Raw genomic sequence first — 21,031 nt, 5'->3', positions numbered from 1 at the left:
AAAATTACGTAATTTTCATCAAACAACTTTCCAATAGTCATTTATTCACATACAATATTATAAATGCAATATTTTAACTTGAAGTTAAAATGAAGACTTTTCAATCAGAATTTCCTCAACTTCACTTATTTACACAATAATACATCAACTGGACAAAAATATGAAATAAACCATGGAAAATGGGGTTGATTTCTCAACTACTTCGTCTTTCTGTCTCTCTTCCAAATCAAACCAGGATCCACATTATATTATTACATGGATTCTACCATGCATGGTACAGGGAACTTGCTATTATTTTATGGATTCTACAATGAATGGTATAAGGAACTAGGGACTGTATGAAACCATGAGGTCTTTCTTAGGGAACCACAATATGTCAAAACTATCAATGAATACATGAACATTAACTAACACTTAAAATTAGTAACCCTAAACTCGCATGACCTTACCAAAATCGCATGATATACTCATTTTTCTCCATCTACATAGCAATATTATTTATACATTTTCTATTAATTAATTTCACCAAACAAGAATACAAATACAGAATATTTTTTCCTTCATCATAATCCTTCGCATTACATTATTTCTTTGCTTCAAGCTTGCTCCAACATAGCCTATAACCTATATCTATCTCTAATGGCTGACGCTAAGACTTGAGACCCATAAATATGTTCATTAAAGAGCCACCATGGAACGAAGAAATTAAGTTCATTTCTTTGCCCCATGAGTGTCACTATGTTATCTGAATGTGGTTGAGATCAGAATATATAGGAGCAGAAAAGTTGAAAGAAAGCGGAGCAGGTAGCTAAGAATCTTGAATAATAATGCATGTATCTGAATGTATCCGTTTCGTTCTACCTTCTACCCTACCTTCGCCTCTCCACTATCCTTTGACACACATTTGAATACATGCATTACTTTTCAACATTTCAACACTCTTAGCCAACTTCTACCTTCGCCGCTCCACTATGTTTTGACCTTTACTAATAGTCCTGGGGAATAAAGAAAGAAAAAGTATGAATTTTTTGGATAGGGCTACTCTTAATCATCAGGAAATAAAAAATTTTAAATTTGAAATCCCTCTTTTAAAAGAGTACTCACTTGAAAATAACATTAATGTTGAAACATGTTGCGAGTGAAAAATTTTAAAAAGGGTCATTAAATTTTTATTTATTGATAAAAAGTAGTTTAAAGAAATGATAGTACTTTCTAGAAAGAAAAAGTAGTACTTCAGTTTCAGCATTCTCCTCCAGAGACTGAAATACCTATTTAGGTGGTAGGCGGAGGAGAAATAGTACTTTAGTATGCTGCTCCGGAGAGTAGGTGGAAACTTTAGACAATTTTATTGATTTGATAGTTTGCACAGTAAAAGATTGAACTGAATTTAATAAGCTGGTGGTTTGAACACAAAATTAACCACACTATAACAAGACTTGATATGGATTTAATCCAGTTTAAAATTGAAATTCGTTTTAATTGGTACTGTGCAAACGGAACTTAATAGTGAAATGAATACCCGAAACTGGACGTGTCATCAAAAAATAAACAGGGTACTAGTGATTTTATGTAATAGAACTCAAGTTGCCCTATAATTTTATAATTTCCCCCTAATAATAGAATAATAGAATTAAAACAACCTTCGACTTGAAGGGATTTACGGAGCATAGAAATGAAGGGAAATGGAGAACCAGATCAGCCAGTTACAGTGAGTAATAGTCATAGAAAGAAGCGCGATTGCCAAGTTGACAAAACAGACTCAGTCGATGCAGTGCTTTCAGAGAGTAAACTAGGTATGCATAATTATAATGAGGTGTTGAACGTACTAGAGACTACAGAACGCTGTCCGTGTTAGCACAGCAACATCGCCGCCGCTGTATCTCTACTCTTCTCTGCTCTGCATATCCTTTCACGTCGAATGTAGGTTTAATTCGACAATAGTCAATTTGAGTGAGTATAGCAATGAAACAAAGCGCGGCGATTAAGTGAGGTTAGGTTAGTAAAGCAGTGAGTTGTGAGGTTACCTAGTGGCGTGAGCACAGGCTCAGCGGTGAGCACAGGTCGCTGTGAGATTAGCACCTCGGACGGCTGAATGAGTGAGCTCTCGGCCGTCGTCAAACGCAGCGGCTCGGCCACCTTCCTGCTCAAGCTCGGACTGGGACTTAGACTATCACCTGTCAATCCACCACCACCACAGTTACAACAGTGAACAGACGTGCGTTATTGGTCTACAAGCTATTCACATAATATAGATGTATATTATTGGAAAGTTGTCTAAAAAGGGAACTTTGGGAGACATGGTGATTTAAGAGACGAGATGGAGACAAATAATATTGATTTATGCATGCCACCATGTAATATACAGAGTGGGTGAAAAGTCCGAGAACGGCTTAATATCTCATACACAAAGGTAATTAAACAGTGGGTGTAATTGGGGATCCTACTCAAATTGAAAATACTACTTTACTATGACTGAGAATCTGGTCAGCCATCTTAGATCCGCCATTTTGAGTGCAACTTTATTTTTTTGAATAGGAAGATTGTCATGCAATACATGATGGCTTGGTAACTGTAGGAAAAACTTTATGTGAAATACGTGCGCAAAGTTCCTCTGCTGCACTCAAGAAACCATTCCGCCCGAGCCGTAGGCGAAACGTTTCTTTCGGTGCAGCAAACTGTCACTTTGCGCACTAGTTGCACAAATAACTATTGTGTATGAGATATTAAGCCGTTCTCGGACTTTTCACCCACTCTGTATAACTCAACAACATAAACAGTTCTAACAGTTCCTTGGTTTTTTAACGTCCCATTTTTAGACAACTTTCCACTACTCTGAAACAGTTAACTTGCTTACTGAGGTTGAACAGTTAATTAATAACAATTAAGTTGGTGTATTATGGGTGAAGATATGCACATTCAAATACATTAACAGTTGAGTTATCTTTCAACATAATTATTAAAAAATTAATGAAAATTATGTTGATGAATTATTGGTGAAGATGTAGAATAGATTCATGAATACACTGAAACCGTGTTTAACAGAACCATTAAACATCAAATTAAGATGGGTTGTCATATTCGATTTTCGTTTTTTGTTAGTTCAAAATAATTAGCTAACAGTAATGAAAATTGACTTTGTGTGTAATGGGTGAAGTCATCAAACAATTAATGAAAATTGTTTTGGTTTGTAATGAATCAAGATGGGGTGCTAACATTAGATATAACAGATACATATAGTTATAACATATACTGGCATTTAGAACACAATAACACTACTAGTTTCAACTCTTCAAGAGCCATTTTCAAGTGTGAATAAAATAAATAAACACAATATGTTATTAATGAAAATGGCTTTCTGTTAACAATAATTGAAAACGGCTCTTGAAACTCTTGAATGAAACTAGTAATGTGACAATAGTATGAAGGTTAATTTTTATTATGTTTTATAGTGTTTTAATAATCCGTAGCCCTAAACAGAATAGTGAATACTGGCATTCAAATATAAACAGTCATCTCAACTTCACCTGCGGTCACCTGCTAATTATCTCACGATATCAATAGAAATGTAGAGTATGATAATTAAATTTAAATACTACATTGAATATGAAGTACTATTACTGAAATATAGTATACAGTATAGTATAGTATATCATAGCATAGCACAGTATATATGAAGTAGGCTACTTATACAGTATTTTTTATTGGAATACCATTTTTTATTGGAAAAAATGGAATAAAAATATTCGCTAGTGGAATGTGCCACTTATGCATGAAGTGAAAGAGCTTAGAGTATTCACACATTAACAATCATTCAAGTGTTTTCTGAGTCTATAAATACTGACAAATCTTTTCTATAGTGGTGCACGTATGAGGTGAGCTACTTAGTGAGTAAGTCTAGTCACTTCAATTATTACTTTATACCGTGTAAGTCTTGAATAAAGAGATTGATTGATTGATTGATTGATAATCAGTGGATGATACACTTTTACTCTTTCCAATCTGTGTCATAAATTTGTGTAATTTGTTTCAAATTTGTGTAGTGTTTCCAGTGGGAACCGTGTTGTTTTCACTTGTTGCTAGTGAGTTATAAGTAGGTGCAACAAGGACAGTGTGTGTAGTTCACTCACCCATTCGTCTGGCGATAGACTCAGGCGTGTCCGGATGAGAGGGGGCTGGCGAAGGCGAGGGGGATGGTGAGGGCAGGAGGGGGGTTGACTCGCTGTTGGGACTGGGTGACTCGTCGTGCCCGTGCCCGTGCCCGTTGGTTGCCCGCGGCGGTGACAGCAGGTCCGCTCCGGACGGCGTCGTTGTCGAGTCGTCCACACTGCGAATACCACAAATTTCAAATCAAATTTATTGCCAAATCAATAAAAATTTACAAAGTATTAAGCTGGATTCCCATTCATCAGTATCAGCGTAAGTGCCCGGTACAGTGTAAATATTATTCCAATGGAATTATTCCCACTCAGTCCGGCCAAGCGAGTATGAATCGCTCATCATTACAACTCATCAAAATGACGTTTTCACTGCACCGGACACGTTCATTGATACCATACGGCATAATATGGTAATATAGCATAATACCAGGTGTCCCACGAAGAGGCTTACACGTTTAATTTTACATTACGTGCCCATTCTTGCACAGATTTTTTTATTTTACACAGTTTACAAAGTAGGTACTGGAAATATTCTGGTAAAATTTCAGCTCCCTAACCTTCGTAGAAACAAAATGGCTGCATATTGAAAATTTTATCAATTCGCTTACTACTTTCATGAGTTATCTTATTTGTTTACTATATTGCAGTAGTATTGCCTCATTTGATGGTACCAGAAATAAATCAAGCTATCTTCCAACAAGATGGTGCTCCACCTCATTTCGCAAATCATGTTAAACAATTACAAAATGACAAACTTCATGGCCTTTGGATTGGTTGTGGAAATGATTTTACAGATTGGCCACCCCGATCACCAGATTTAACTGTTTGTGACTTCTTTTTATGGGGTTACTTAAAGGAGAAAGTTTATACCCATAAATTCAATGATGATGTGGAACTAAAACGATCAATAGAAGAGGAACTTCTCCAGATACCGCGGAGTTTCTTTGTAAGAGCTTAAGAATCATTTCTTAAGCGCTGTTATCAGTGTGTTGCTGTGGATGGGTTTCAATTTTGATAATTCTTTACTTTTAAGGTTTTTTATTAGGCCTTGTTCTAGTTGTTTTATTGAAAAGTTATATTGCTCTAAAGTGCAACAATAAAATATTTTATAAAACCTAAAACACATTTTTAATGTTTTTAAAGTATCGTTTTTTAATAAGCCGCCATTTTGTTTCTACAAAGGTCAGGGAGTTGAAATTTTCCCAGAATATTTTCAGAACCTATTTTGTGAACTGTATAAAATTTAAAAAAGTTCGGTGCATAAATGGGCACGTAATATAGAATCAAACGTGTAAACCTCTCCGTGGGACATCCGGTATAACAGCATAGTATAATATGGTAATATAGCATAAGAAGATATCCATAGGTCCAAATATCAAGGCAATTTTTGTTACCTCAAGCCGATTACTATTGACTACTGTCTATCATTACAGTTTTGGCCAAGTAAAAGTGTAAGAATGGCACAGTATGAAAGACTACACATAGCTTTACGAGAAAAACTACTGACAATATCGGCTTGAGTTAACAGTGAAATCTGGAACGCCTTAAACCATGGGATTATATTCTTATGTTATATTTTCTATATGCAGATACTGAAATGTGGGAGTCCATCTTAATAATTATTTTTTAGATGAAGGCTATATATTTATTGTAGTAAATGGAAACAAATGAATTAATACATCAATATACATTTAATAAATATTGAGTAAAATTTGAGTGATTTAAATGAATAAAACAAAAATGAGTACATTATAAATGATACAATTTTTTCTAATTTGTGTTCCCGTTGAGTTCAAGTTTCATACAGGAAACTTTTTTCATTCTAAACACAGAAGCCTATTTATATCACACAGAGGCATACATAGGTGATAGGTTATGTATATAGAATTGTGAGACACAAGTAGGTGTTGAGGACACTCTACACCTGTAGAGTAAGAATATGTACAGGGTGGGTGAAAAGTCCGAGAACGGCTTAATATCTCATACACATACACAAAGATAATTTGACGGTGAGTGTGATTGGGGATCCTACTCAATTGAAAAAACTACTTTACAATTACTTTAAAAATCTGGTCCGCCATCTTGGATCCGCCATTTTGAATGCAACTTTATTTTTAAATAGGAAGGTGGTCACGTGATACATGATTTCGATACAGAATTTCAAGATAAAATGGATGGCGAAAACCGCACATCGATATCTCAAACCGTTTAGAAGATATTCACATTATTAATCAATACCACTCATGTATTTCATTATTCTGATTTGCATGGTACTGATTGATGATGTGAATATCTTCTAAACGGTTTGCGATATCGATGTGCGGTTTTTGCCATTCATTTTTCCTTGAAATTCCGTATCGTAATCATAAATCTCATGACCACCTTCCTATTTAAAAAATAAACTTGCATTCAAAATGGCGGATCCAAGAAGGTGGACCAGATTTTTAAAGTCATAAGTAAAGTAAAGTAGTATTTTCAATTTGAGTAGGATTCTCAATCACACACACCTTGGAATCACTTCTTTTTATGAGATACTAAGCCGTTCTCAGATTTTTTTTCTCTCTTTTCTGCTTAGATAGTATTGATTAATAGTGTGAATACAGTATTCTCGAAACGGTTTGAGATATTGATATGCAGTTTCCACCATTCATTTTTCTTCAAATTCCTATGAAATTCATATATCGCACGACCACCTTCCTATTAAAAAAAATGAAGTTGCATTCAATATGGCCGATCCAAGATGGTGGAACAGATTTTCAAAGTCATTAAAAAGTAGTTTTTTCAATTTGAGTAGGATCCCCAATCACACCCACCGTCAAATTATCTTTTCCTACAGTTAGCTTGAAAAGTGGCCATTGCTGCACTGATTACAGAACGCAAAGAATCACTTTTCCGCTCTAGTGCGGGAAAATTTTTTCCTGCACTCCAGATTTGCAACATGGCAACGCAAAATAGTTAGTAGGTTATATGGAGCACCAGTGCAGCAAAATCAAAATTAAGTTGGTAACTGTGACTGTGGTGCACGTTATAAGAATCTTGATGTGGTGGACGACAGCCACAGCACAGTGCCACATTGAGCACACAGCCGCCCCGTCATTCATTTACTACTACATTATTCTATTTTATTTATTAATAATAAAATGACACAGATATACATTTGATGGATTTCAGGGAATTTTACCCATAATTACCCACTTTTCATATTCAATGGTAACTGTAGGAAAAACTTTATGTGAAATACGTGCGCAAAGTTCCTCTGCTGCACTCAAGAAACCATTCCGCCCGCGCCTACGGTTCGGGCGTAAGCGTTTCTTTCGGTGCAGCAAACTGTCACTTTGCGCACTAGTTTGCACAAATAACTATTGTGTATGAGATATTAAGCCGTTCTCGGACTTTTCACCCACTCTGTATAACTCAACAACATAAACAGTTCTAACAGTTCCTTGGTTTTTCTAACGTCCCATTTTTAGACAACTTTCCACTACTCTGAAACAGTTAACTTGCTTACTCAGGTTGAACAGTTAATTAATAACAATTAAGTTGGTGTATTATGGGTGAAGATATGCACATTCAAATACATTAACAGTTGACTTCTCTTTCAACATAATTATTAAAAAATTAATGAAAATTATGTTGATGAATTATTGGTGAAGATGTAGAATAGATACATGAATACACTGAAACCGTGTTTAACATAACCATTAAACATCAAATTAAGATGGGTTGTCATATTCGATTTTCGTTTTTTGTTAGTTCAAAATAATTATCTAACAGTAATGAAAATTGACTTTGTGTGTAATGGGTGAAGTCATCAAACAATTAATGAAAATTGTTTTGGTTTGTAATGAATCAAGATGGGGTACTAACATTAGATATAACAGATACATATAGTTATAACATATACTGGCATTTAGAACACAATAACACTACTAGTTTCAACTCTTCAAGAGCCATTTTCAAGTGTGAATAAAATAAATAAACACAATATGTTATTAATGAAAATGGCTTTCTGTTAACAATAATTGAAAACGGCTCTTGAAACTCTTGAGTTGAAACTAGTAATGTGACAATAGTATGAAGGTTAATTTTTATAATTTTTTATAGTGTTTTAATAATCCGTAGCCCTAAACAGAATAGTGAATACTGGCATTCAAATATAAACAGTCATCTCAACTTCACCTGCGGTCACCTGCTAATTATCTCACGATATCAATAGAAATGTAGAGTATGATAATTAAATTTAAATACTACATTGAATATGAAGTACTATTACTGAAATATAGTATACAGTATAGTATAGCATAGCACAGTATATATGAAGTAGGCTACTTATACAGTATTTTTTATTGGAATACCATTTTTTATTGGAAAAAATGGAATAAAAATATTCGATAGTGGAATGTGCCACTTATGCATGAAGTGAAAGAGCTTAGAGTATTCACACATTAACAATCATTCAAGTGTTTTCTGAGTCTGAAAATACTGACAAATCTTTTCTATAGTGGTGCACGTATGAGGTGAGCTACTTAGTGAGTAAGTCTAGTCACTTCAATTATTACTTTATACCGTGTAAGTCTTGAATAAAGAGATTGATTGATTGATTGATTGATAATCAGTGGATGATACACTTTTACTCTTTCCAATCTGTGTCATAAATTTGTGTAATTTGTTTCAAATTTGTGTAGTGTTTCCAGTGGGAACCGTGTTGTTTCACTTGTTGCTAGTGAGTTATAAGTAGGTGCAACAAGGACAGTGTGTGTAGTTCACTCACCCATTCGTCTGGCGATAGACTCAGGCGTGTCCGGATGAGAGGGGGCTGGCGAAGGCGAGGGGGATGGTGAGGGCAGGAGGGGGGTTGACTCGCTGTTGGGACTGGGTGACTCGTCGTGCCCGTGCCCGTGCCCGTTGGTTGCCCGCGGCGGTGACAGCAGGTCCGCTCCGGACGGCGTCGTTGTCGAGTCGTCCACACTGCGAATACCACAAATTTCAAATCAAATTTATTGCCAAATCAATAAAAATTTACAAAAAATTCGAAACAAAATTCAGTTTCATACATTGAGTAGTTCACCACAGTAGAATAATAAATCACAAGAAGTGATTGTACAGATGGAGGTTACTGAGGTATTGCATTTATTCAAATGCTAATGAATTGATAATATTATTAAAATCCAAATTAAATGCTGTAAATCACCCCGAAGACTTTTGCTACTGCAAATATTGACAACAGGGTAGACAGCTAGATGGAAATTCGATGAGCGCTACCATACTAGATTATTTTTCAGCCCGGGAAAAATAATATTTGAATAGTAGCGCTCATCGAATTTCCATCTAGCTGTCTACCCGGTTGTTAATATTTGCAGTAGCAAAAGTCTTCGGGGTGATTTACAGCATTTAATTTGGATTTTAGTTTAATAATAACAATAATAATATCACAAGTGATTGTATTTGAATGAAATAATTGATGCAATACAGATTACAGTCACAACACCTATTACACGCCAGCGTCAAGTCCTTTGCCAAGCGGCTCGCTGTATACACCTATTATCTAGTCCACACTATCGCCAAGTCGCTGGCCAAGACGGCTGGTAAGCTTGGCCACGTTGGTCTTGCCATCCACACTGCAATGTGATCATTATTTGTGTATGCTCGGCCGGCCATTCGCCTTCGCTCGACAAAAATCGGAGCGATGGCCAGTGAATGTGAGCGCTGTTAAAGCAACCATCCACACTCTCGCGCTAGTCGTCATCTGTACGCACGGGCCAATAGTGTGGATGCGGCTTATAAGGGCGGAGTGAAGTCGAGCGGTCGCATAGTAGCCAGATACACTCTCGCGCTCGTCGTTATTTGCACCCATTTGGTAAGAGTGTGGAAGCGCTATTACAGTATGTTAAAGATTAACATAACGATAAAGGAGTTGAATTAGTTGATCGATACAGGAGTTGAATTAGTTGATAATGAGTTATTCAGCCAGAACTCTGAACTGCGACGGCTTACAATTGTACGCAATTTGTACGCATTGGGCAATAGTGTGGATGCGGCTTATAATGGCGGAGTGAGGGTGGGCGGTGGCATAGTAGCCATCCACACTCTCGCACTCTCATTTGTATGCTCTTGGCAAGAGTGTGGAAGCGCTGGAGAATAACGATACAAGAGTTGTGTTAGTAAGTTGATAACGAGTTCTTCAGCCAGAACTCTTAACTGCGACGGCTTACAAAGAAACTTATTTTTTACTTTTCACTAATTGTGAAAAACACAATTTGAAAAATTGTCTAAACCTAAAAACTGTTATACTGTATGACTCTGAAAACTGTTCATTGGCCACAAAACCAAGTTCTGTTTTCAAAAATAATAATAATAATAAGTGGATGACAATTTCTATGTGTTTTCCGTTATGAAAAATACCACAAAATCACACATAACACAACTGTATTGAAAACTCATTCTTGGTTGGTTGTAAATAGAAGTTTTTGATAACTTAAACTATTTGCTCAAGGACTGAAATGATTAACTACAATCAATAAAATAATACAATCAAAAAACAGCTTGGTCATATTCTTCAACAACCACATCCATTTTCAGACAAATTTGTACTGAACAAGTAGTGCTGAACACATACTGGCTGTAACTAGTGTACGCCACTATTTTCCCTGTCTGATAGCGTTTTACCAGACACAAGCAGTGGCGGCCATTTAGTGACTCTGTGTGCAGGGAGCTTCAGGAGCTCCCCTTTTCAATAAAATGTTTACATGATATTCAATTGTTTGTAAAATGCTATCAAATTGTTTGCGTTGACTCATTCATTGATTTTGTCGGGTTGATAAAAGATGAAATTTCAACTCACTCTTTGGTTTTGTCGGGGTGTTCGCTTGCGTCGAGGTCGTGCTGGGCTGCGGCTGCAGCTGCGGCGGCTGCGTCCGCCCTGCGGTTGCGGCCATCGCGCTGCTTGTACGCCTCCGCCGCCTCTGATATGTGCTTGAACCATCTAAACAACACACAGAGGAAAAATACAATGTTAATAACAAATACTAAATTGTGAATCATAACATAAAAACCTATTAGATCCCACAGTTGGTGGGAATAAATATTCATTTATTCAGTAAATTACAGTAGATACAAATGAATGATAAAATTCGAATGAGCATCATAAAAGGTCTGTTCATCGAAAGGAGAGACATAAAGTCTGCGCTTGTGTGCTGCGTACACGCACGTAAAAAAAAACATCAGATCTTTTGTCGTTTAGAATTTTAACATGAGTATAATTTTTGTGGATTTAAGTGAAATTTTCAATATTTTTTGTGATTGTGAAGGAAAATTTTTGTTTGGATCTGTATTTTGAAATTAATTAATCTGTTAAATTCAAAATTATTGTAGTAAGTACAAACATTTTTTTGGCTCAAAATAGTGTGTGAATTAAGTTATCATTTACATAATCTCTAGACTGTGTATTCCAAATTAAGATTTAAAGCAGTTTTTGGGCGAATGCCTGTCGTTTTTACCTGCATTGAATTACCTGTCTATGAATAAATGAATGAATGAATGTATAAAGTGATGATTCATGTCAGTTGTTATATTGCTAGATTCAGTAAAAAAATTTCACTAGAGACAATTTATTTATTTATTGATATACATATACATATAAAGGCTCACATACAATACCATGAAGAGCCTTTTTTACACAATTAATAGATAACCATACTACATAATAAAGATAACTTGAAAGATGAAAAATATTATGAAAAAATTATAGAAGAGAATAAGATGAAAAGTAAATAAAAAATTGAAATAATAATAAAAATTAATAATAAAGATAAAGAAAACAAAAAGAGTTTTAGCCAGAGCTCATAACATTTCATGACTCAAACGAGCTACAAGATAAATTCATTTCACAATTTTTCTCAAAGACATTAAATGAGTTTGAAAACGGATCTATATGTTCATTCGAAGTATTATATAATCTTAGACTTTTAATAAGAAACGAATTATAGTGATGAGTAGTTCTCACAAAAGGGATGTTGAACAATATATTTTTTCTAGGCCTAGCATAAGGTACAATGAAATTCAATAAATATATGAATGATGGAATATGAAATTTATGATTTAAAAAATAAATAAACAATACAATTCGAATAAGTAATGTGATCTGTTCATCGAAAGGAGATACAACGATAACATAGAATCTGCGTTTGTGTGCTGCGTATAGAGGATATGACTTAAATTAGCTGATGATTGCTGAACTCTTCAAATACCAGTTCACAATACGTCCATTCACACTGAATCACGTACTGTGATTAATCAGTTCCAATTTACATTGGAACAGAATAATACATTCTAGGAATGTATTCTATATTGAGGTCCACGTTATAAAGGCACTGTTTGATGAGCAATGGTATTGCTATCCTTATATATCATTCAACAAAGCGGATAGCGCTATTTCTTTCTCGCTTTGCTCTGCTGCCAGATCGTCGTTCAACAATGTAGAATTAGTAATCAATTAACAGAATATTTCATCTTAATTATAAAAATCTGGTGTGGCGCACTCACACAACTTTCCTTGCCGTTATGAAAATTGATCACCTGACGCTAGTGTTCCCGCGCATCACAAGTCTACTATTCAAAGATTTGAGCCAGCTGGTGACAGGGCAATAACGCTGGAGACACACATGAGGTCTGCTATCTCTTCATAGTGAATGATTTAATAGAATCAACAATAATTTGCAATTGAATAATCACATTTTCTCGAATTTAAAACTTATTTTCAATTTTAGGTGAAAATGTTACTGAACATTAATTGTAGAGATTTTCATGCTCAATCTACTCCACTTGATTTTTTTGTTTCAATTGTATCTGAAGCCTGATAATTGGGAATCTATCTGCATTACTGGGGCGGAGCTCCTGAAATTTTTACAGATATGGGACTTGTTGCAGTTGATAGAGCTTATCGATGACTATTTTAGGTATGAATTTGATCAAAATCGTTGGAGCCGTTTCCGAGAAAATCACGAAAAACCCTGTTTTTGACAAAATTTTCGCCATTTTAGCCGCCATCTTGAATTGCATTTGATCGAAATTGTTCGTGTCGGATCCTTATAGTGAAAGGACCTTAAGTTCCAAATTTCAAGTCATTCCGTTAATTGGGAGATGAGATATCGTGTACACAGACGCACATACACTCATACACACATACACACACACACACAACACACACACACACACCACACACACACACACACACACACACACACACACACACACACACCACACACACACACACACCACACACACACACACACACACCACACCACACACACACACACACACACACACACCACACACACACACACATACAGACCAATACCCAAAAACCAGTTTTTTGGACTCAGGGGACCTTGAAACGTATAAAAATTTAGAAATTGGGGTACCTTAATTTTTTTTGGAAAGCAATACTTTCCTTACCTATGGTAATAGGGCAAGGAAAGTAAAAATTAATAATGAAATTATTGAAAAATTATAATTTCTTGTTTAATGAAATATAATTGATTAGTTTAAACGTGAATGATACGATAATATTAGACTACATCAATAAACCTGTATCAGCTACCGTCTATAGGAGGCATTGACAAGACAGAGGATCGGCAACGTTGTTCTACTATCTTTCTCCACTGCCATTACAACGTGGACCTCACTATAGATAGAGTACCGTCCAGTTCATTACCTACTCTCTCAGTTCTACCACAAAGTAGGAGAACATTCCTCTTCTCTGTGGTTCTACCTGCTTCAAGATCAATTCTCACATGCTCATGTTAGTTTAGATCGTCCCTAGATTCCAAGCAACTTCCGAACATGAAGGAACAACAGTTTCTATCATGAAGATCACAAAAAGTTGAAACTATTTCAATTCGGCAAACAAATCTCATACAATCATCATTAATATTGAATGAAAAAGACTAAGAAATTGTCAAAAACCACAGATTTATTGTTACTTACAAAGACCGGTTTCGGTTATTACACCATTGTAAGTCTCTGATAAACAGAGAACACTGAGGTTTCTCAGACAAAACTGAATTGAACAGTTTAAATTAATTATTGTAAAAAATTACTTCTCCATGAATATACCTGCTAGATACATTTTCCAATACATCTACTTTGTTACGACTTGTCTCATTTAATGAGAATGACGGGCGATATGTACAGACAGTTTATCAGAGATTGACAATGGTGTAATAACCGAACCGGTCTTTCTAAGTATCAATAAATTTGTGGTTTTTGATAATTTCTTAGTCTTTTTCATTCAATGTGAATAATTACCACAATATCCACTTCTCAACTACAAAAAAAATCATCATTAACACTGTTTGGATGATTTAGATTGACGACAATATTATTTCTTCTATATAACATTTTTTGGATCTGTTGTTTTCAATTTGATTAAGTATCCAATTGTGTGGATGTGTTAATGAGTTGGTTAAAAAGTTTTGTTCAAATGAATGACAACGGAATGGATCCGTTAATATTTACATATTTAAAAAATCGATAACCAGATTTCCCTCCAAACAACTAAAATAGAATTGGGCTATTGACAAGATCTGTGAATAGATATCGAGCAATATTCTATTGTGCCATCCCATTAACAATTGATTACAAATAGTATTGAATCAAATTGAATGATCAGATTCGGTAAATATAACCATTGCAAGAAAAATTGATTTTTCATTATTATATTATTAAAATTATTATACATTATTTATTTATAATAATCGAAATTCTATCACTGACTACAGATTGGGTCAATTTGTGATTTTATAATTTCGTAATTGTGCAAGGTGCAGCACAACATAACTAGAATATCTAAAATTGAATAGGCTACTATATCCACCATCTCAACCACCTACTCGACAAGCTAATTCACTCCAATAACAATCTCTATCTGACCTTATTCTCCCCCCCATCATCCTAAAAAATGAGTGTCAATCCCCCATCCCATCCATCATCATCGTCATCCTCATCGTCATCATCCTCAACATCATCATCATCATCATCATCATCATCATCATCATCATCATAACTGTCTACCAAGAATTAATCCATCATTACACTGCGAAGACTAGTTTGAAAAAGAACCTAGAAGAGCCCCATACTTTGCCAATTAAAGAGTGAATCAATTTCAGCACTTGAGCAATTCATTAAAAATTAATTGTAATTGCACCAGTTCTTATTGAAGCTGGTATTATTTCATTTGAATGTAGGGCCACCCACATACTGTCGAAACTGTCATAGTATTGTTTGGTCTAAAAAAATGTCGCTTATTTGTGACTTAATAGAAAAATAGGGAAATTTTTTAGCGTAAATAAATCAAGCGTAGATAATGGTAGGTGAACAAATCAAAATTACATGTAATTGATGGAAGTGGCAAATATTATAGTACTGAACAACCATGTAGGTGATGAATGCGTGCAGCCACCCTTTGCTTAATAATTTGGAAAATCATAACATCAAAACCAAATGTCATAACCAATTCTAATTGTCAACCTCAATCCTTATTATTGTTGTAAATTTCCTTGTTTCATATAAAATGGGAACGCGATTAGTCCAAAATCTGTTATCTAGAATTATTAATTAGAATTTCATTTTACAACCCAATTATAAATCAGGGAGCAGTTGACAAAAATCGAAAATAATGATTTCAACAAGTACCGTATAGGCCTACCTTCATCATTTTGTAAAACTATCCAAACCGTTCATATCTCATACACTCATGATATTACTTTTGGAATAGAATTGAATTCAGTGTATTCGCAATTGAAGAGAGCACTTAAAAAATTATGTTACCAACGTTTGATTTGAGTCTCTTTGATATTATACAGAACTCAATTGAAAAGAGAGGACCTGTTAAAAAAATATTTTGCCTTTATATTAGGAAAGTGATGCCTTAACAATGATTGAATTCAGAAAAGGGGAATTTATTATGAAATGACCGGTATTTGAAAATCTTAATTGAAGTGGCCGGCCGATTTAAAACGCGAATTGTAGAATGTTTGATTCATGCTAAGAAAAATTGCTCAAGAAATTGCGTTCTTCGAGAAGATTTAAATTGAATTTAAATGTTTGATAATCTATACAGCAATCAAATTATGCAACCCTTCAGAGAAATCAAAAGAAGACACCGAATAAATGTAAAATCTTGGAAGCGAAAAATCTTCAGAAATCAAATTCTATCTTGAATCAAACCAGCAAACATATAATTATCTCAACAGGTGTTCACCCCACTACTCAGTACACAGCGGAACGAATTTCATTGTCGTTCATAGTTTACTGAATCTGGCACTGGCTGTATGACATCATAGCCGACAAAATTAAGTAAACAAAATGGACAATTAATAGACAGATTGTTGCGCACATTTTCACCACGCACCATCAGTAGAGCTCAGAGATAGAGCATAAATACATGTATATAGAGCACTGTATCGATGGATGTGGTTGGTTGATTTAAAAAGGCATTTGCTCGAAACAACACCAACGGATGTGGAGCAAGCAAGCCTATCCACAGCCTGCAATTGTTCAAGCTCAACTCAATCAATCTCTTTCTCAATCACTAACCCTCTCTCTCTCACTCACTCTCCCTGAAACTTTGAGAGAAACAAAAGAGAGAAAGAGAGTGAGGGAGAGAGAGAGAGAGAGAGAGTGAGAGAGAATGGGTGAGCCGCCCCCGCTCAATGCCAACTGATCGCAACTCAGCGAGATTTACATGAAAAATAAATCACACTGTCATGTTGTGTCGAAAACCTTTTTAGCACATTCAATATTTCGAAATGTCAATATAGTGGTGATATTTTGGTATGAATGATCGTAGCACTAGTGGACAAAATTATGCTTTTCTTGAAGGATAGAAATAAGTTCTCTTTGAGGGTTTGATTAAGACAGAAATACAGTCTTAAACAAGACTGTATCCAAAATGTGTTGGAAAATGTGTTTGGATTGTATCCAAAATTTGTTCCAAATGTGTTGGAAACCTTGTCAGCACATTCACATTCTTAATTGCCAATAAGGTGGTGATTTTCATTTTGGTATAATCAGCTAAACACCCGTGGACAAAACTACAAAATTATACATGTTTGGGAGTTTGCACTGGGTCAATGTGTTGGAAACCTTGTCAGCACATTCACATTCTTAGTTGCCAATAAGGTGGTGATTTTCATTTTGGTATAAATCAGCTAAACACCCGTGGACAAAACTACAAAATTATACATGCTTGGGAGTTTGCAATTGGGTTTTCTTCTGAAGAACTATACAAGAGTTCATGGATATATTAGAGCAGCCTCAAGAGGCCAAGTTTCTTATGCTTCTCCTACACAAAAGTTTCATTTATTCATGATGGAAACATGGTTCAAACTTGGTTCATATCATGGTTCAAGGATAAACTTGTTCTTGAAACTTTGGTCTACTTTCCGTTGCTTGAGCTCCTGGAGATTGCAAATATTTTCTAGGACTTCTCAATCTTTTTTGCTGCTTGTACAGCCACAGGAGAAAACTCCAAGTTCACACTTTTTGGTTGTTCTTTTTGCCCTAATTTCTGCATGGATGTTCTTCATAACGTCAGATCAATTTTCCCTCACAACTCCCGATGTCATAATTGTTTCTATTCTTCTTTTTCTTGTGTTTTTGCTTTCCTTCTTCCACTAGGTTATAGTTTCTATTTCAGGTTTCTTTCTAATTTCTCATCTAAAACTTATCTTTACTCACTGTCTCTGTCAAATGCTCAACAGAATGACAGCACAGTTACTTACTGTTATTGGGAAAAGTAATACAGTACATGGTTTTTTAAAATCATAATTCTGCAGGGAAGAAAGTATTTTCTGAATTACTACCTTATAAACATTGTTGGATAGCCAGAGTCTTAAACAATCGATATATAAAGTATAGATTATCTTGAGGAAAGCTATGAATTATCTGAAAACCCTTCTCTACAAATCCATGTTAGTATTATTATTCAATGAATGCCTAGAAAATTCAAACGACTCAAATACTTGTCCACCTTTTGACGAGACACAATCATAGTAAATGGGTCACAGTAGTAATTCCAAGTAGGCCAACCTTTCAAAGCAAGGCCATTCAGATTACTACAGGATAATTACAGCAATTGACAAGGTATGAAAACTTGTATGAGGAAACCTCACTAGAATGTTTACTTGCTCTAGCAATTTAATAACAGGATTGGTCTACAAAGCAGAGGAAAACATTTTGAAAAATTTATGAGAAAATGAGTGCTGAAGAGTTCCTAGAAAAATGGTTGAGGTTGTAATGTTATAGGAATTATAAGGTATTTATAAATGTGATTTCATCCATGTATAAACGTGTTATTCCTACAATTTTTATGAGAATTAAAAAAACTAAGGAGAAAATGAGAGAAGAAGAGTTGTTTCATAGAAACCTTTATGCCATATTATAATGTGTTTGTGCACGTATAGATATGATTAATCTATTTATATATATATTATTCCAACGATTTTCAAGTTGGGAGAGAGAATTCAAAAATTGAAGAGAAAATTTTCGAGAAAATGAGTGATAGAGTGTTAGTTCCTAGAAAAAGTTATGAGGATGTGATGTACACGGAGGGAGTATAACTAGTTTCAACATTTATAGATATGACTTCATCCACGGCACTCAAAGATGGTATTCCTATAATTTTCAAGTTTGAAGAGAATTCACCCGAGAAATTTATTCGGCTAAAGGTAGAGGAAGGCTTCACAATTACGGTACTCAAGTTGAGATTATTCAGTTAGCGATACTCAGCAAGATATTCTCGAAATAAGGACGAATTCAAACAAGTTTCTATCTACTAGATCCAGGAAAAGTTCAAACGAAGCCTGCATTCTGAACGGCTAATTCAACTAAATTACATCCAAACTTGTTTTCCACTTTGAGTTTTGGAGAGCTCAACAGATTATCATATCCTATTCTACCAGTTTTTTGTCTTTTCAAACCCTTTACAAAAAAAAGAAAGTTCAGGTCATTTTTGGTCACTTCAAAGAAAAATCATCAACATTATGAGAGGTATAACATTTAATTTTCTAGAATTCTCAAGAGGAACATTGAATAATGAAAAACATGAAAAAGTACTACAATATTATTGATGTATTATCAATATTCATCAAACTCGTTTCTAACATGATAAGCAGTAGTAGTGTCATGTCATGGAAGGTAGGTGTCATGAAATGTATGCGCAAGCGTAAAAGCTAAGCAGGTAAATAATGTCATTGCAAACTATGGAGGATAAATCAATTTGCATTTTCCTAAAACATGAAGCAGAATCTTGGAAGTGAAATGACGACAAAAACATAAAAAAATCAGCCGCAACATATCTAATACCTACGGTCTTCTGAGAGGTAGATAGTTTCCAAATATTTGTCTCTCTAATAATTAATCATTAATTAGTCTATCATGAAGTTTCTTAATTATCTTTGAGGAACCAGCAGGAATTTTCCGATTTCAATTGAATTTAAGGTTCAATATATACCATGTTTTTCAGATGAAAGAAAAACGTAAAACGTATTATATAGAGTTTTCCCAACTTGAGAAACTTATTAAAGTGAATGAGGATCATAAAAGTAGTAGGTAAGAGGAAGTGAGACGAAAACTATCATTATCCTCTTCCACAAGAGGAGAAAACCATCATTCTTCTCTTGGCTTAGCAACAAGAATTTCTAACAACTAGTATTATGTGGTGACCTCTCGTTCCTGTCAAACCTGTAAAGTGAATGAACAAGAAGAGCAGAATGACAAAAGTGAACAAGAAATAGAGGAAACAAAGCCACAAATTGAACAAAAAATTAGAAAAGTAAATAAGAAACAGAGGAAAAAAAGCTACAAATTCAACAAAAAATTTACGGAAGTTAACAAAAAGAGTAAAATGAACATGCCTTGAAGCCTGAGAGCTGACCCCAGTGAGGACCGACTTCAGAGTGTTGGGAGAGGAGGGAGGTGACGAAGCGGTACCCATTCCAACTGCTGAACCTTTGTCACGTCGCTTAACCCGAGTAAGACCAGCACTTCAGGTATCCAACAGTTGAGGCCACCAATCACACGACATCATTTGCCACTCCTATGAGGACTTCATTTCAATAAATGTGATGCACACAGATGGATGAAGCGTAAAAATAGTATAAACTGGGGATTTTCTATCCTTCAAGTGTAATAAGTGAAGTCCTTCCCATTCAAACGTGAGTGACACTTCACCAATTTTCCCCTTAAACTAAACGTAGATTCGTCGTATACACAATCTAAGGTTTTAAAAATAATCAAAATTCACAACTATTCTGGTTTGCGTGTATTTCTCGTTGAAAATTTATTAATTTTCCCACGATTTCGAGCGAACAGAGTACAAATTCATAACACAAACAACCCGAAACTGCACGTAATCATTAGAATCACAATAATTTCCCAGTTGGTTTCTTAATTTTACTTGAACTTCTCAGTAAAATTTCTCAAAACAGCACTAATTTTTCTTCGATTTCAAGCACTTGCTTCACAAACTAACCACACATTCATAACATGTACAATCCTAGACTGCACAAATAACCAGAGACTAGAATTTTAGTCAACCTTTCATTTACAAACAGTTTTTTCACCGATTTCAACATTTTCGCGACGAACTGAGCACATTTTATACATCATCCGCTGTTCCAAATTTTATAAATTTTTGCCGGATCTCGCTATGTTCAGGGCAGAGTTTGAAATGCATTAACTATTCACAAGTCCACAAAATGTATCCAGTTTTCATGAAGAATAAGGCGGAATTTAAACCTCATTTACTGTTCAAATCTATCTAAATTTATCCTGATTTTACTACGAATAAGGCAGAATTACAAACTTGTTCAAAA

At 35.0% G+C, this 21,031-nt stretch overlaps 1 protein-coding gene across 1 annotated transcript in view; it reads right to left on the bottom strand.

Annotated features, from left to right (window-relative positions):
- The window catches only part of LOC111045203, a 296,666-nt gene that overhangs the window by 8,801 nt on the left and 266,834 nt on the right, over positions 1-21,031 (bottom strand). The window contains exons 16-19 of the mRNA XM_039422744.1: positions 10,999-11,139; positions 8,924-9,125; positions 4,128-4,341; positions 2,025-2,174 (exon numbers count right to left, since the gene is read on the bottom strand). Coding sequence (XP_039278678.1) covers positions 2,025-2,174; positions 4,128-4,341; positions 8,924-9,125; positions 10,999-11,139 — 707 coding nt within the window. The remainder of the gene's footprint in view (positions 1-2,024; positions 2,175-4,127; positions 4,342-8,923; positions 9,126-10,998; positions 11,140-21,031) is intronic.

This window comes from Nilaparvata lugens, chromosome 3 (genome assembly GCF_014356525.2).
Source record: "Nilaparvata lugens isolate BPH chromosome 3, ASM1435652v1, whole genome shotgun sequence".
NCBI lineage: Eukaryota > Metazoa > Arthropoda > Insecta > Hemiptera > Delphacidae > Nilaparvata > Nilaparvata lugens.
The sequence above is the reverse complement of the archived record's forward strand: the minus strand, read 5'-3'. Positions and strand labels throughout refer to the sequence as shown.